Source organism: Nanorana parkeri, unplaced genomic scaffold (assembly GCF_000935625.1).
Source record: "Nanorana parkeri isolate BGI_ZX_2015 unplaced genomic scaffold, ASM93562v1 scaffold25, whole genome shotgun sequence".
Classification (NCBI taxonomy): Eukaryota; Metazoa; Chordata; class Amphibia; order Anura; family Dicroglossidae; genus Nanorana; species Nanorana parkeri.
The window spans coordinates 1,735,997-1,753,880 of NW_017306293.1; the positions used below are offsets into that span (position 1 = coordinate 1,735,997).

Sequence of the window (17,884 nt, forward strand, 5' to 3'; positions counted from 1 at the left end):
CCACAGCGGAATCAGCTCTACGGCTGTTTTAGCATATGGGCTGGCATGAACAATATATTTGTAGACTTTCTTCATAAATACCTTTGCTGTATCCTCCTGAACTGCCATGAAGTTGAGGAAATTGATGTTAACCATGTCACTGCCATACACAACCGTAACAAGTTTATCTTCGGGGCGTTGCTCAGCTGATGTGAAGCCTAAAATTTCCCTCATTCGGGAATCCTACCACAGAAAGAAAAATGCAGCAAAATTTAAATAATTGGCAAGGCAAGCTATAAGTGATAAATAACAAAGACAAGAGTGAAACATGCTCGCACATGAATCCTGGACTATAAGGCAGTCAGTCCTCTGTGTATGCGCACGTTAAAACACGCAACAGCGCAGAATGAAAAAGATGCAGAATGCATGTTGCAGGTATTGCTACGTGCACAACTTTGCTGTGTTTGTCACGCATTCACAACCCCATTGAAATCAACGGTGATACAGAGCAAATACAGAAAACAAATGCACATGGACGCACAAGCAAAAAAAAAAAGGGGTGTACACTGCAACAATCCTCGTGGCCAGCCGACTCATAGACCAGTCCCTTCCGTCTTGCTCCCCCCTCTGCTGCAGCGGTCTAAGGTCCATGAGTAATAACCTTCTATACACAGTGTATTGGACATGAGTATGCCAAGGAACATATCATTGTTGCAGTGGGGGAGGAGAAAGGCAGGAAGGAGCTATGTCACAGGCGGCCGGATCCAAGGATTTTTTTTATTATTAACCTAGATAAGAATAAAGCTGGCCATACACCTTACAACCCTGGCAAGACTTTTGTCTTGCCTGGGTTGTAAGGTAATTTAAAAAACGTATGATCTGTCCATCTTTGACAGGCAGATCGTACTTGCGATCATCGCAAGCCCGCCCTCCTGAGTGGAGGGCTTCTGATTACTGCAATGCCGCATAGGCAGTGTGCGCTTGTGCACACCGGCCCGTGCGGCATTTGTCTAACCTGCCGACAATCGTATGATTCTCGGCGGGTTTTCAAGCCTGATCGGGAGACAAAAGACGTGCGACCGTACAGTAGAAACGGTGGCACACCTTCCATAAACGTGCCGATTATCGTACGATCGCGGGATTTCCCACGATTATCGTACAATAGTCGGCAGGTGTATGGGCACCTTCAGTAGTTAAGTCTTGCAGTGTGGGGGTAGGCCAAGGGTTAATAAAATGTGTGCCTGGAGTTCTGCTTGAAGTCTTTTTCCCTGTGATATGGCACAATCGGTGTAAAGATTTGATTACTAGGACACCAGGTTAGGGATTAAAACTAAAAGCTGAATATATTTTCAATATTCAGCTTCAATCTGTTAGGGAAATCAATGAAATTGATTACATTCATTCTTTTTGGGTTTTTTTGTTAAGAGACCCTGCAGCCCGGCTATTCATTTCAAAACAATCTTTCCATAATATTTGATGCGCATTTCATGTATTTTAGGCATGCTATAGACCTGTAAAAGCCTCCCTTGTGTAGACATCCAAAAAGCCAGAGACTGCTACTAGGCGCCGCCATCTTGGATGTTCCAGCCAACGGCTGTTACACATGTGCAGTCTATAGTATTATTATTATACAGGATTTATATAGCGCCAACAATTTGTGCAGTGCTTTACAATATAAGAAAGACATTACAATCACAATACAATTCAAGACAAGATGGTAAGGAGGGCCCTGCCCGTGAGGGCTTACAATCTAAAAGGGAGGGGCAAGCGATACATGAGGATGAAGTTGTGTGGGGATGAATTGTTTGAGAACATGATGGTTGTATTCCCTATAGTAACTCCCTTTACTCCTCCTACCCCTGCTACACTAAAGGTTATGTAGGGCGGTAAGGGGTAAAGCAGCAGGGTCAGCACAGACTGTAATAAGACATTCCCAGAAGAAGAGAGGGCTATGGTGTGCAAGGCATGAGAGAAGGGGCCGTCCTAGGAAATAGACTCTTCCTGAAGTAGTCAAATTTGCTAACAAGTTCATGTCCATAAAATGTTTTGATTGATTTTTGATGCAAGTAAGCATTTCATATACTTACTTTTCTGTGCGTCTACCTGCGCTTAAGTTGATGACAAGGTCTGTTTAAAGTTTAGAATGTATAAATGGCAGAGAGGCTTAAAGGACAATTTATAACATGTCAAAACACCTATCAGCGAGGTTGATTTATTACAATAGAGGCTGTGTATGTGAAGTGAATGTCAGTAAATATGGTGGGGAAAAAAACAGGATCTGCTGAGAAAACACAACTTTGACTCATTTACCAAGAACAGTGAGCATTCACATTGATAAATAAACAGCCTCTAAACTAAAGGTTAATCTGCTCATGTTGTGCCTTCCCTGGTTCCTTCTTTCCCCCTCATCAACATGCTAATGACATTTTTTTCAATACAACCTTTCTATTTTCATTACATATACTTTTTTTTTAGATCTCTGTGCTTTGCTATGCAATGCAGGCAGATTGTGGCTCATCCCACCTGTAGTGTAAGATGGCGCAGCCTACATTAGAGAGACAACTCTGCTCTGAATTCAGGAGCAGTGCGGCATCGTTGCCACACCATCACAAAAAGTTACATTAGGTGGACCTCACTGGCAGGTATTTGTGGGACCTTGCATGGGGACTAAGAGAACATCTATTTTTTCTTTGGGAAGCCACAGTTCAAACCAAATGTGTTTTAAATGACCCTTAAGTAACAGACATAATAGAACAATTTGGACATCATGCTACATAATATCAAACAGAGTACTGCATGCATACACAGTATGATTTTAAGTGTTATGAATAATAAGAATAAATAATAATAATATTTCTATAGGGCTTTTCTCCCTGGGGACTCAAAGCACTGAAGCACTCCAGGCATCCAGCTAAGACACTACTGTAATTCAGTTCAGACAATCTTGCGATTTACACTGCATAGTCAAGAAGAGGACTGCACTATTTACTATTCCACCTTTTAGCTCCCTGTGTCTCCTGCCTTCTTATTGTGCTGAACCACCTTCTAATAAGCAGGCTAGAAACAATATAGTGAATCTGAACCTGGAATTAGGAGTGTGCCTTTCATCTGTGTATAAAGTTGGACTTCAGCAGAGCAATGGTTCCTTCCCCTCCTCACTGCCAAATCTACAATAGCTGTATGAGAGAGGAATAGAAGTTGTAGTTGGTGGTTGAGTGAAGCCACCCTCCCTGCCTGGCTTGGCGTATTTCCCAGCTCCTGGCAACCAGTGACGTAATTGATTGCCAGGAGCTTGGTGGGACGCTGACCAGTGTCTCAGATTGTGAAGAGCTGAGCGGGGAGATGTGTATGGCCCTTACACATCTCCCCACCTGGCTCTTAGCAACCTTGGACGCTCTGGACAGAAAGCAGTCGGCAGGCACACTGCAAACATTGCTGCGCAAATGCCGACTGAGGCAACAGCCTCAAGCTGCCTTTATATAGGGCGGCCCTGTTCTTTATTGTAATATAACAAACTAATTTGCTGACTATTTTAAATGACTTCACACCAAATGTTAAACACCCCTTAGTGATATCAACGTACGTTTACAATTATACAGGCTTTTCACACTATAACTGTGAGACCTCTATAATACCGATACCATCCAGCGTAATGGTCAGTATTTGGGTGGCCTTGTGGGAGAAAAGGAGACAAAAAAAGGGAGCCAGACGCAGCACAGACTTCAATGATATGTAACCTCTACCTTTGCTAATACATTTCATATCAGTGAAAGTTGTACAGGGTTCTTTAAAACTGAAATATCTGCAGAGCCTGCTTTTCATAGAAGGTTGCCAAAAGAGATCAATGATTTAGCAGCCACATTGAAACTTTTTTCACTTCTCCACTAATGATCTCTACCCAATACAACCAATCGTTCTATCCCATTCTAAGGTTTTAAACTGTAAGGATATCACTAGGGGTATAACATTAGATAAAAGACAAATGTGTAAAATACATGTCCGCTGTAAAAAAAATAAAAGCAGAGATTAGAATTTTGTCAGCTGTAATAATTCGGACAAATTAAGACTAACCTTACAGGATATACAAATGCACAATTTTCATGCCAGTTCTATATTAAGATGTTTTTAATAGACCCACCAATTCTAAATAACACTCTTTGTTACCTCCTCTGTGCAATACCTGCCTTGGACAGAAGATGGAACCAAAGTACAGACTTAAATCACCAAATACTGCTCTATACATTGACCTCCTTATCCAAACAGAGCAGCTTATGCAGTAACTCATGATACTCACTGTTAAGTGCCCTTAACAAATGATGCTGGCAATATCTGAGCCTCTCTTCAGGCCAATGTAAATAACGAGTAAACTCTTGTTTAACCAGTCTGTGTACAGGTGATGCACATTACAATGTCTGAAATCGCCGAGCTTCCCAATCAGGAGCTTTTGTGCCAGTGACAGAAGTCTGGTACATCAGTTTCAGAAATCTGTCAGCATTATGTGATTTGACTTTAAGAAATGTTAAAGTCAGAAGATTATTAAGCTACTACAAATGCTGATGAAATCGCGTAAAATGGATGCTGCTCCTTGATGTTTAAAAGTTTTAGTTTGCAGGGTCCTATGAAGCCACCATTGTATGCTAGTAAGCTGTGTCTGTCTCCACAAACACACAAGCACAGCAAGGCAAGACACTCCCCCCCCTCCTCTTCTCCAAGCTAGTAGATTAAAGGAGAACTATGGGGTAAGTGTTTTCCCCCATAGTTCTCCTAAGGGTCACAGGAGGACATAAACTAGCGTCCTCCCGTGACCCAAAGGTCAGTATACCGCGAGCTACAGCTCCCGGTATACTAAGACCTCCACAGCCGAGACGGATCCCGACATTACTGTCGAGATTCACCCTGCTGCGTGATTGACAGCTGGCTCTGCCTATCTAGAGGCAGAGCCAGCTGTACCCGCCCCCCTCCCCCATCTGTTCCGCCAGTCAGCACTGGAGGATCGGAGCAGGGGGGGGGGGGGGGAATCCCGGCAAGGAGCCGTGAGTGACAGTCACGGCTCTCTGAAGGGACATGATCAAAAGGTGAGCGAGCGAAGGTATGTGTTGGCTCACTTCCCGATCTATTGAGCCGACCTGTGACAGTCTCATTGTCACACGTCGGCTCGAACTATGAGGTTGAGTGAAAACCACTCACCTCATAGTTCTCCTTTAACAGCTGCTGAACACTCCTCTGTCCCTTGTGAGCTTTAACTGGACAGGAAGTTCAGGAAAGCTGAGCTGAGAGAGTTGGAGCCAGGTCTTTAGAAATAGGACTAAGTGCTTGGGCAAGAAATACTTTGCTGGGTAATGTGTATTTCATCTGGATTAATTATTGAAAAAAGTTTGAGAAATTAATGCTACTTTAACTAAACCAAAAAAGTAGATTGTTCCTGAATCACAGAAATGATTAATATAGTGTGTGTAACACAGAAGACTGCCCTGTCCAAGACTGACAGTTCTGAGAATTGCCCGCTAACAACCTCATATGGCTCTTCAAACATGCAAATGATATTATTTCTTTTTTACAATTTTTTTTATTAATAAAAATGTGCTCCCTTATGGATTTAGAGTGAGACACCTGCCAAAGCATTCTGTCTGAAGAGAATAGGAATCTCTATGCATGCCTGTTGAGGTGATTTTAGCTAATCTTCAGAACCCAGATTCTATGTAAAATTTGTAATTATGTGCACTATATGGCCAAAAGTATATGGACAGCCATCCAACGTATTAAGTTCAGGTGTTTCCAGTAAAGAATACTGTTCGTGCTACAGCATCCAAAGGTATTTTAGACAACTGAGAGTATCCAACAATTTTGGGGAAGGCCATTTTCTGTTTCAGCAGGACTGCTCCCCTACGTACAAAGCCAGCTCCATAAACACATGGTTTGAAGAGTTTAGTGTGGGATAACTCCAGTGGACTGTGCAGAGTCATAAATTCAACCCTACTGAACACATTTGGGATGAACTGGAATGTCAGTTGAAGACCAGGTATTCTTATATGACATCAGGACCTGACCTCACAAATATTGACGGCTGAATGGTCACAAATTCTCATAGACACGCCACAATCTTGTGAAAAGTCTTCCCATAAGAGTGGAGGCTGTTATTGTTGCAAAAGGAAAGGGGGCGATCCATAAAAATGCCTATTGGTTTTGGAATGCAATGTCCAACAGGCTCATTTGGACGTAGTGATCATTGGTCCACAAACGGTTGGGCATAATGTGTATGTATGTGGGAACAGCCATATTTTCTGATCACATATGTAGGATCTGCTTCTTTATCTTCAGTGCTACACAGTGGTGGTACTTTACAGCAACCTATTACAGTGTATGTATATGGGTCGGCAGCAGAAAGCAATGAACTCTATGTGGCCAAGCTTAGTTTTGGATATAACAGGGAAAGAAATCCCAGCCACTGTTGGTTTTCAATTGTTATTAAGGACTGTGTTAGAGAGGTTTTCCCTCACTTTCCCTCAATGACTGACAAGAAAGAAGTGGGGGATAGATCTGCAACAAAAACGGCAATAAAAACTGACAGGGGTTATAGCCTCCCACTACATTTTTGTGTTTATGTTTCTGTTGGAAATTTCCCCTCACTTCCTCTCTGGAAACCTGTTGTCACTGGGAAATGAGTGGAAGCAAAAAATCCTAATCGCACATTATCCAAAAGCGGCTAGACCAGGGATGGCCAAACTCCGGCCCTCCAGCTGTGGTGAAACAACAAATCCCATGAAGCATCTCTCTCCGGGAGTCATGTCTGTGAGAATCTTGCAAAGCCTCATGGGATTCGTAGTTCCACCACAGCTGGAGGGCCACAGTTTGGCCATCCCTGGGCTAGACATACCCATTACAGTGATGCTGCTGATTGCAATTCCAGCCCTAAAAAAAGGCATTTTTTTAATCAAATCATATAGAGATCCATTTGGTGATCGAATCTTTAAAGTCCAATCAAATTCTAATTGCATTCTAAGCCCTGATGAAGGGGGAGTTTTTTTTACCCCTGAAACGTATTGGCCTTCTTTTGTTTGACCGAGTTGTTAACAATTAAAGGCACTTTTGGGCTCTTTCAACTTTTGGTTTGGTGCCCTTTAGTTCTGAACATCGAGTCACTTCTGGTTATCCAACAAGTGAGGCCTGTTCTGTTTGAGAGCTGCCTTGCCAGTGAACTTATTTGCAAACTTCGCTCGATTATTAAATGCATTATTTCGTTTTTTTGCTTTGCATCTGACTGCAAACTTTGCTGGCAATGTTTCTTTTAGTTGCATAACCATTAACAACAGGGTCAGTAGGACTGAACTGTCGGCACATTCCCAATACATATTTACTTCACTTATCACTTACAATGATATTGGACAGCAATCACAATTGTTGGCACTACAGCACCACTAGCCAGCTCTGTGGTCTCTTAGAGCTATGCAATTGAGCCAATAGGCAGATGAAAATCTCCTTACTGCTAGATTCTTAAAAGCATGCTATACTAGCATAAATGTAGCAGTAAAACTAGAGAGGATATTGTGAGGTGGGGCAAAGGAGACAAAAAGCACCCCCCACACCCTTTAATCCAGGGCCTTCTTACAGCTCAAGGGCCACATGTGGCCGTTTGGGGTTTGAAGTGCAGCCCTCAGGCCCCAGCAGTAAGTGGATGGAGAAATGATTTGTAAAGGGGCCTTTAATAACAGTAATCTCTAGCAGTTTTATATAACATGTCCCTAGTCTCTGTCTCCAACAGCATGACTTTAGGCCCCATGCACACCAAATGCAAAATCTGTTTTTCAGAAGATGGCAAAACAAGGACATCTGAAAATGAATGTGTGTGTGAGTAGTACACACCAGTGCGTTGCGTTGTGTTGATGTGCGCTGCCCTCCGCTGAAAATAAGTAGAGCGGGTTCTACTTTTTTCACCGTACCGCAATGTAACGCAAATCGTGTTTAACGCATGTTAATGCAACCCAATGGACATCAACGCAAGGCAGAACCCATACTTTATATTGCAAAGTATACAAATTAAACAATCAAAAAAAAAAAAAACCACAACGCAACTTATGTCAATGTACTATGCCAACACAAGTGAACTCACTTGCATTGAGTCACATCCAATGCACACTTTCCGGTGTGAATGCACGCTGTCTTTAACCACTCCTGTAAAGCAGTCTCTGACCATTTTTTCTAGTCTTCTGTAGCAGCACATATAAGAAGTATTATATGCAGCCATTTGGCATCGGGGGCCACATTTGAGGCTACCATTGCCTTTTAAGTTTGCAACAACTGTTCAAAGTGATCGATTCATTTGCACAGAAGCAGGCCTCTCAACATCAGAAAATGAGACAAAGTTGTTATTTAGTTGTGTAGTGATCAAAACAGCTCTGACATTAAAAACTACAGAGAGTTTGTAAGTTTTCAGTCATTATTTGCACAGAGTACCATGCTGTACTTACCTTTGGTATTTTAGCGTACTTTCCTGTCCTCGTGTCTCTGATGAAACTTATATCTAAAATATCAACTTCCTGGAAGAATAAAAGAAGAGACACCAAGTTACTGACAGTTGAATTATCTTATGAATACACACAACGCTGATTGCATCTCTTTCTTCTAGCTGAGATAACATTCTATAACAAAAAACTGCTAGAAATGAATGTCTGGTATGCAGCACTGTTCTGTTATTCAAAATGATTGTTATCTGGGTTCTCTATAAGAAGGGTTCTTTCCACAATGTACTACACTACACAGATATAGATACATAAGTCATTAAATGGTTATTAAACCCTCAGCTTTTTTTGCATAGATCTACTGCTAGCTAGATATATGCAAAAACCTAAAACAAAAAAAGCAGAGTTTTAACCTCTTGTAAAACTTACCTGTGTCTTCGCTGCGTGCTCCCGTCCGAAAATCTGAAAAATCTCGGGAGGCCGCAAAGGACCTTGGGGCGAGCGCATGCGCAGTTCAGATTTTCGGCCGGGAGAGGAGGAGAGACACAAGGTAAGTCTTAGGACAGCGTACACCCGCATGCAGACACCGTGGGACAGGAAGTGCCAGCAAGCACAGAGGAGTCAGCGCTGGATCGGAGACCCGCAGCAGCGCTGGAGGGACATCTGAAAACGACTGGAAAGAAGATCGGCTTAAGAGACATAATTTAAGGTAAGTGCTTATTCTAACATTGGAGGGAGGGAAAAAATATATATACTTTAATGTCACTTTAAATAAAATTCATAAATAGTTTTTCTGCCTTGCAGCTCAGACTATTTCAAAACAGTCCCACTTTTTAAAAAAAAGATCAAATATAAAACTTTTTTTGGATAGAGTGGTGAGTTGATGGAACGGCTGTCAGGTTTTTATTGCTGTCTAAAAATTAGTTTAAATCAAACACTAACAGGGCTATTCACAAAAGAGTAAAGAGCATGGAGAAGGCAGCAGAAGTGAACAATCTACGACAACATAGCTGATTTGGAAAAGTTCGCCAATCCAGCGCACTTTCTGGCTCAGTTGTGTTGGCCTAGATTGTTCACTTCTGCTGCCTTCTCCAAACCCTTCACTCTTTTGTGAATAACCCTGATAGAGTTGCCACCAGAACATAATAGAGAGGAGATCTTGCAATGGGAACATTTGTTCCTGTGACCACTATCTAGCAGGGTATTTCCGTTACACTGGATAGATATTTTCTCACTTCCTTTTGACAAGACAAAGTGAGAGGAAATCTCCCTGATGAGACACACAGATAGTTAGTAACAAACCTACAATGGTTTTAACCCTCCCCTACTCTTTGCAAAATATAAAAAAAAGTTTTGCCTTTAAATATACTTTAAATTAACCCTGTTGTGATTTTTTTTAAGCCCCGGATGACTGAAGAGAAGGTAGTAAATACTCATCTTTCTCGAATACCGGACGGCGGATCTCTCTGATCACTAGAACTAAGCCAGCTTGGAAACTAACACTTCCAGGAATGTTGAACTCCATGGTTCCTAGTAGCTCTCAGTGGTTCCTCCCTCTGACTTCATATAACTGCAGGCACCCTGTGTGGTTCTGACGTGCTTTATCTGTCTATGACTTTGTACAAATATAGGAACCATGTTTATGAAGAGGTGTTCTGGTAATATATAGGTTTTATTTAAAAAGTAAACACTGTGACGGGGTAATTTTAATCATATATTTATTTTGAGGATGTACTGTATGCATAACATAAAAATACACTAATATGTATGCATATTATGTGTGTGCTATTCTATTCATATTGATTATGAAACTATTGGTATTTCCATTTAGAAGACAGCTACTGTAAGCTACCACTCTGCTATTAGCATTCATCAATTGAGGTTCAAATATGTTGGCCACAGGCACACAGATTGCTTTAGCCTGTTGATCCAATTTCTTTACCATACTCTGTGTGGCCTCTGTGGGCATGATCTCTGTGCTTGGTCTTTCAACCAGCTATTATAAGCCTTAAGGCTCTGTTCACATAGGGTGGTCTGGGATTCCTGCAGCAAGAATCCCACGTGTCCACTTTCAGATATGGGCGCTGTACGGATGCGTACCTTGTACAATTACATGCGGACTGCCAGATACAGCCACTGTTACCGTAATTTACTTCAAATGTGTACAGCAGCTGTATCCGAATGGGGACGCCGCAGGAATCCCAGAACTCCCCGCCTTACTCTCAATTCAGGAGCTGTTAAAGTCACCTTGGATGAATGAGAATGTAGCAGTAAATTGCTGAAGTTGATATTCCATAAGGGATGCTCCAACACAGTAAACCTGTCCTTAGAGAAATATAGGAGCTTCCACTGCTAATCTTCTGAAAATATTAGTTGCCTGGATGTATCTTGTTAAGTTACCGCTTTGCAACAAGAATGTAGATCAGTATGAAAAAGTGTCAGAAGTCCTTATCTGCAGGCTTGTTCTAGGTAATTTATTCAAATACTATAGCAAGAGCATCAACACAGCAGCCAGACAACCAGCATTTTCAGATGGAGAACTTTTCCTGGAAACAGCCTCTAGTCTCACTGATAATAAAAGTGTATATTATGGTTTATGTATATTTAATACATATTAATATATCTAAGAGAAAAATATGGCAGATGAAACTTTAATCTTCAGGGCTGTAGAGACGACATCAGTTTTTTCCCACCGGTCTCTTTGTTACTACTGTCTGCTACAGGGACGAAGGGGCTGGTGTAAAACATCAGAAAGAGCAGTGCTGGAATAGAAATCTGACAAATCTGAAAGTGTTTGATTCTGAAGATTCATAGGGAGACAGTTTCTCTTGGCTGCATTGATGATTGGTGGTGCAGGCCATATTTCAAACTGGTATCCAAGGTTTTAATAACCAGGTGTAGTATGGCAATTTTAAATCCAACTGCCTTGAGGGGTTGGCAAATAATTTTCACCCCCAACGAGAGGCAAAATTGTCATTACCAGTCAATTGCTTTTGTTTCCTCTGGACCAAAACCAGTGAAGTATGTTAGAGACTCACCTTAACGGAAATTATTCAACTTCAATTAGTCTTTTATTCAACCTGAAATAACTATGTAGTTATATATTTTTCCAAGTATGTAAATGTGAAAGTCTTCTTAAAAATTACTTTAAAGTAAGCAGCAAAAACAACTATGAAGTAAAAATACACTACACTTTTCCTTTAAAGTAACATTAAAAGGCATTAATGCCCCATTTCCTTTCTGCTGCAAGCACTTACCTTATTCAATGCCTCTTGCTTCGATCATCTTCTTTCCACTCGTTTCCGACAGTCCCTCCAGCGCTGCTGCCGGTCTCTGATCCACTGCAGACTCCTCGTGTCCCACGGTGTCTGTCCAAAGTGCACGCTCCCAGCTGCGTCCATTGAGCTTCAGTGTGTTTTCTTCCCCTCCCCTCTACTGCGCATGCGCCCGCACACTTCTTCACTGCCATTTGGGAGCAGGTAGTGCTTCAGCTGGGAGGGAGCAGCGTTGGAACAGGTAAGTTATTAGGTATTTGCCTAAGTTTTTATTTTTTTTTAACCATGGGGCATATAACTACTGCTTGCTAGCAGTAGATGTATGCCAAAAAAATAAAAGATTTGAATTCTACTTTAAGCCTTTTTATCGAAAGCCCACGATGTGGAACAACAGAGGTGGCAGGGACGTTTAACTGTAAGCTGGATTGATGTGAATGTACCATGTGACATGCTGCTTAATATGTCGACTCTACACAAGTAAACCTCTGATAGATTACTAGACTACGATGTGTATTTCCTAACCTTCAGTAAACCACGTTTTTGTAAATAAAAGAAGCATAGAAAATGTCGGATTGTCTAATTTAATGATCCTTCTTGTACACATCTGTACTTCATGTGCATGCATATGCTATTAAAACGAGTTTACAAATTATAAGCATTTGTGTACACATGAACAGGGTTTGGCTGGGCGGATAGTGTTTATCTCAACATAGAGTGGGGGAATAGACAGAATATAAAAAATGTAAACATTGAAACCAGCTTTCCCCTCCTCCTCCTGACTTCCGCAGAGTCCATCATTTCAAGACAGGACCTGATGGAGCCAATGCACTGAGAGTCAGGAACTAGGATAAAAGGACTAACGTAGTAGAGGAAATGATAGAGACATGAAGAGTATATCTAGGTGTGTGGTTAGGACACAGAGAGAAGAGAGGATAAAAAGACCACAGGCATTTACCCAGGGGAAGTAAAGGTAACCAAAGTCTGACAGGCCGTGGGAAACAGAGTGAGAGACGGCATATCCATCCGGTATCCAGATGTGGAGGAGGGGTAGGGGCCCAACTGGACACATCCAGATGTGTCAAAGGCTAAAGTAACACAAGGGAGGTGGATGGACAAAAAAAGGGGGTTGACAAAAAAGAAAGAAAAAATGTAAAACTGTCATCAGGAAGGAACAAAAAAAGTAATAAAAAGGTTAAATGATCAAAATTGGGGAAAGTAATATCCAACTCCTTCATAAACTAGTAAATTACATTGAACGTCATCTTTCAGATGCAGATAGAAGTATGACCGCTAATCTCATAAAGGCTGCACTCGGCCGCATAAGTAAAAATCGTAAACTCATTTTTCCTATATGCCCCACACTTTAGGGTGCCAGTGTAAAGAGGGCTGGGGGAATAATTACCAATTTTACCAAACCTGATCTGCTTGTTTAAGTAAAGAAACACAAAGCACAACAGAATACCAGAATTTCTGTTCAGACCTGTAAATGATTTTGCACAGTAAATGGATTTTACATTATTTTGCCCAGTAAAAGGGGAAAGATATGATACAGAACACTTCAAAAAGTATTTCAGCAAGCTGCGGACCTCTGATCCATGCAATGCCATGACTCTATTCCTGTTCTAGCCAGCACAGTACACTGCTGTATCATTCATTTGTGGTCTGCATAAAACTTAAAACCCCTCAATGAGATCCCTTGAAAAAAGTCAAGAATGTATTATTTCCTTTAATTGCTGCACTTAAAGCAGAACTCTGCATAAAAATGTTCTTAACATTTTCAGTACCCCTGCACTGCAAGGATTAGGTGCTTATTTTTGTCTCGGTTCAAAAATAAAAAATTATACTCACCTTATCCTAGGAGCTGGCTTGATCTTTGACCGGTCCCTGGAGTAGGGCTGCAACAACTAAATCGACATAATCGATTATAATCGATTATTGAAAAAGTTGTCAACTTTTTCAATAATCGATTAATCGGCTTCCGATCAGTTGGCCCTGTTCACAGCTCCACACGCTGTGCTCCTCCCCACCTCACGCTCGCCGCTGCCAGACCCGCTCGCATCCACGCTCCACACGCCGCACCTCCTCCCCGCCTCACATTTCCTGCCCATCCACATCCACGATCGGCACAGGGACGCGGGGAGATGTAGTAAGGAGGAGCAGGTGTGGGGGGATGACAGCTGCTGATAGACAGGTCCGATCTCAGAAGCACGTTGCTGGAAGACTGAACTTTCCCACACATGGTGCTCTATAATGTATTGCTGGGATTTGTATTTCTCTATAGCTGATGGTACATTGTGCGATATATTATGCAGAGGACTACAAATCCCAGCAATAGTACATTATACACTGTATGTATAATGTATTGCTGGGATTTGTTGTACTCTATAGCTGGTGATATTCTGCATTGCGCTGTATAGAGGACTACAAGTCCCAGCAATAATGCATTATACAGCGCAATGCAGAATACCACCAGCTGTAGAAGAGTACAACAAATCCCAGCAATAATACATTATAAAGTGGTACAATGCTAAATACCACCAGCTATAGAGGACTACAAAACCCAGCAATAGTACATTATACAGCGCAATGCAGAATGCCGCCAGCTATTATGTACTATTGCTGGGATTTGTTGTATTCCTCTATAGCTGGTGGTATTCTGCATTGCGCTGTATAATGTGCTTTTGCTGGGTTTTGTATTCCTCTATAGCCGATGCCATTCTGCATTCATTGCTGTATAATTTTACACTTTCCATTTCACTATATTGCACACCACACTATCTTTTTTTCTTTTTTACTTCCACCGGTCCAAGGTTGCTCCTGTGATGGACTACAACCTCAATACAAACTAGTAGTCCTATCACTGGAGCCATTTTTTAAACTTTATTTGATAGTTTATCCGATTAACCGATTAATCGAACTTAATAATCGGCTAACTAATCGATTTTGAAAATAATCGTTAGCTGCAGCTCTACCCTGGAGCCTACCTCCCCCTCTACTGCAGCAGTCTAAAGGTGCCCATACACCTTACGACCATCTTGCGATGGTCGTATGCTTATTGAAAGCTCGTACGATCTGCCCACCTTGGACGGGCAGATCGTACTTGCGATCATCGAAAGTCCGCCCCGCTGAGGGGCGGGCTTCCGATGACCGCAATGCAAAACGGGCAGTGTGCGCGTGCGCACACCGGCCCGTTCCGCAGCTATCGGACGAGCAGGCTAGAAACCCGCCGACAATCGTACGATTCTCGGCGGGGTTTCGAGCATGTTGTTTCGACAAAAGATGTGCGACCGTACAGTAGAAACGGTCGCACGTCTTCGTTCACACTGCTCGATTCTCGTACGATCGCGGGATTTCGCCCGATTCTCGTACGAGAATCGATCAGTGTATGGGCACCTTTAGGATCCTTGATTCATCATGTCCTATACAGTGTATAGGACGCGAGGACACCGAGGGACATACCATTGCTACAGCGGAGAAGGAGGCAGGTTTGAAGGAGTGCTGTTACAACCGGCCGGCTCCGTGGATCGGAAGAGTTTATCTTTGTTATTTTTGAGCCTAGACAAAAACAAGTGGGATACCCCTGCACTGCAAGGGTTAAGAAAAATGTTGCCCGGAGCACTGCTTTAACATTTCCCACAGAGGCTCCCTTTCATGCTCTATTATTTACTTGTGGAAGGAAACTGAAGAACCAGAAGAAACCCACAAAAATGCACACAAATACAGGAGCGCTGTCGCACCTGCACAAGTGTAAATTGAGCCTTAGAAGCACCAAAGAGGGAGGAGTTAAAAAGGGTAAACATGGAAAGTATTAGGAGTAAAAGGCAGGAGAACTACTGGGAGAAGGCAGCACAGCAATGAAAAGAGAGCAAAAGAGAAAAAGGAAGAGGAGGTAAAGAAGGACTTGCATTTCAGCCATGAGAGAAATATGCAAGATGCCGTTACTAGTGCGGATGCATTGATACCGATACTAGCAACGGTGCCAATACCGGGTATTTGTGCGAATACTCGCAGTCGCCCAAATGCACCGATACTTACCCCCGATACCGGAACTTCCAGTCAGAGGGAAATTTCCTCTAACCGGCAGTGCTGCGAGGGAACATGGAGCCGGCCCTCCGGCCATTTGGGAAGCCGGGCGGCAGGTAACGACTCACCGCCTGGCTTCCTGATTGTCCGGGAAGCCGGCTCCATGTTGATTGGCTGGGAAGCCAGCTTCCTGTACAATCAGCATTGAGCCGGCAAAATAGCATGGAGTTGGCTTCCTGGCCAATAAGAAGGCCAGGGGGAGGGTAATGACACGCTGCCCGCCTTCCTGATCGCTGACTCCATGCTAGCAGAAGTACCGGTATCGGTATTTGTTATCAGCAAGTACAGAAAGATAAATATCGGTACTCGTACTCGATACCGAAAAACCGGTATTAGTGCATCCCTAATTACTAGCTTCTATGTGAAAATACTACTGAGTCGCAAAACAAGCATACAGCAAAATAAAGGCTGGGAAAAAGTCAGCCTCCTTTATCATTATACTTGTTGTATGTCGGCGACTCGGAAAATATCAGTAGGAAAGTCAGACAACTAGCATTTACAGTAACAATGGTCAGCAAAGGCTGCCTCCATATTTCCCCTATGACAGGTAGGTTAAACACTTCCATGAAGCTATAAAAGATTCATACAGGCAATGAGAAGCAACTTGCAGGCACTGCCAAGGTGTGAGTGTTCCCACACGTGTGGCGGGCTGAGTTTGAATAATTCATAAGGATTATGGAGGAATTAAGGTGAAAATACAAATATATTCTGGAAAAAAAATTACTGTTAACAAAAAGAAATTATATTTGTCTAAAATCATAAAATGCATGACACCAAATCGAGCTCGACATTAAAATAAACACCATAAATCCTTAAAGCTCATTAGGAGCCGCACAAAATGGAGCAATGTATGCAACCCATATCAAACACTTATAAGTTTCCATTTGTAAAAAAAAAACAAATATTATAGAGTCAAGGCTGTGATTTGTTTCTGTGGGTTATTGCATACCTAATATTAGTACATCCCACGCTGTTGTCAATAGCACACACACTGGTAAAACTGGTTAAAAAGAAATGTCTATCTAGACAGATTAAATGCTGCTAGCAACAGCCAAGTGAAACTCAGAAACAGAGACAATGAGAATGAAGGTTGGGTGAGAGACGGGAAAGATAGGGTGTGGGAGCAGCTGTTACAGTGAGATAACTGAGGGTGTTGGAACAGTTACAGACTGGGACACAGAGAAGTATGGCTTATTACAGGACATTAACAAATACTGATCTCTAATCCATATGGACTATCCACAGCTTGTCTCCCATTGTTGTACAGGAGCCAAAGGCTAAACAAATCACAGAAGCTAGCTATCTACCCAGTGCATCTATAATAATTACTCCAGCCTCCAAACAGCTATGTATACCGATTTAATTAAAATTGCAGGTTTTATAGCTCCAACTGCAGCCTAAATTCTTATTTAATTTTAGATACAGTGGGGAGGCCTTGGCACCTCTTTTGGGTGTCTACTGCTGTCTCCACTCTCACTGTGGAGACTTTCTCTTACATCTTGTTCCAGTGACCACACAGGCATTGGGGGAACCACGTCAACAGGGACACACACCGCAGTAAAAGCTTTAGGGCTAAGGCATGTGGGCATCATTACTTTACTGACATCTATGCAGGATCTTGCTGGCAGAGGCTATGTAACGCATCTTGTAGTCAGTAAAGTGCTTCAGTAAACACGCATTTAGACGCGTGAACATACAGATCTGTAAAATCTTTCTTCCATTTCTTTAGTTCAAATATACGAGTGTATGCATATATAAGACTTGTGTGCATTTATATGTGTACACATGCAAATTGCTGGCCTCAGGCACAGATTTTCTTTTTTTTTATTATGTATCTGAGCACAGCGCTAATTTACTGATCTTTAAGAACCATGTGTGTGAGGTCATAAAAAAACAATACATCTGCATTCAGATCTGTAAAATAAATCACTTTACTGATATAATTATATGGCTATAGTAGTGTGTTGAAGCTCAAGCTCTGTGTGGATTCTAGGATGGAGTGAATTACCAATTATTTTATTAAATCTCCTGTCTTCTCCAGTGGCAGAATCGTCCTACTACAGTTCCCAGCCCATTCTACAGCTATTGTGA

At 42.1% G+C, this 17,884-nt stretch overlaps 1 protein-coding gene across 1 annotated transcript in view; it reads right to left on the reverse strand.

The window, feature by feature from the left end:
• PLCB3 (phospholipase C beta 3) overlaps positions 1–17,884 on the reverse strand; it is a 144,221-nt gene that overhangs the window by 45,772 nt on the left and 80,565 nt on the right. Inside the window, exons 3-4 of the mRNA XM_018564933.1 lie at positions 8,445–8,513; positions 82–222 (exon numbers count right to left, since the gene is read on the reverse strand). Coding sequence (XP_018420435.1) covers positions 82–222; positions 8,445–8,513 — 210 coding nt within the window. The remainder of the gene's footprint in view (positions 1–81; positions 223–8,444; positions 8,514–17,884) is intronic.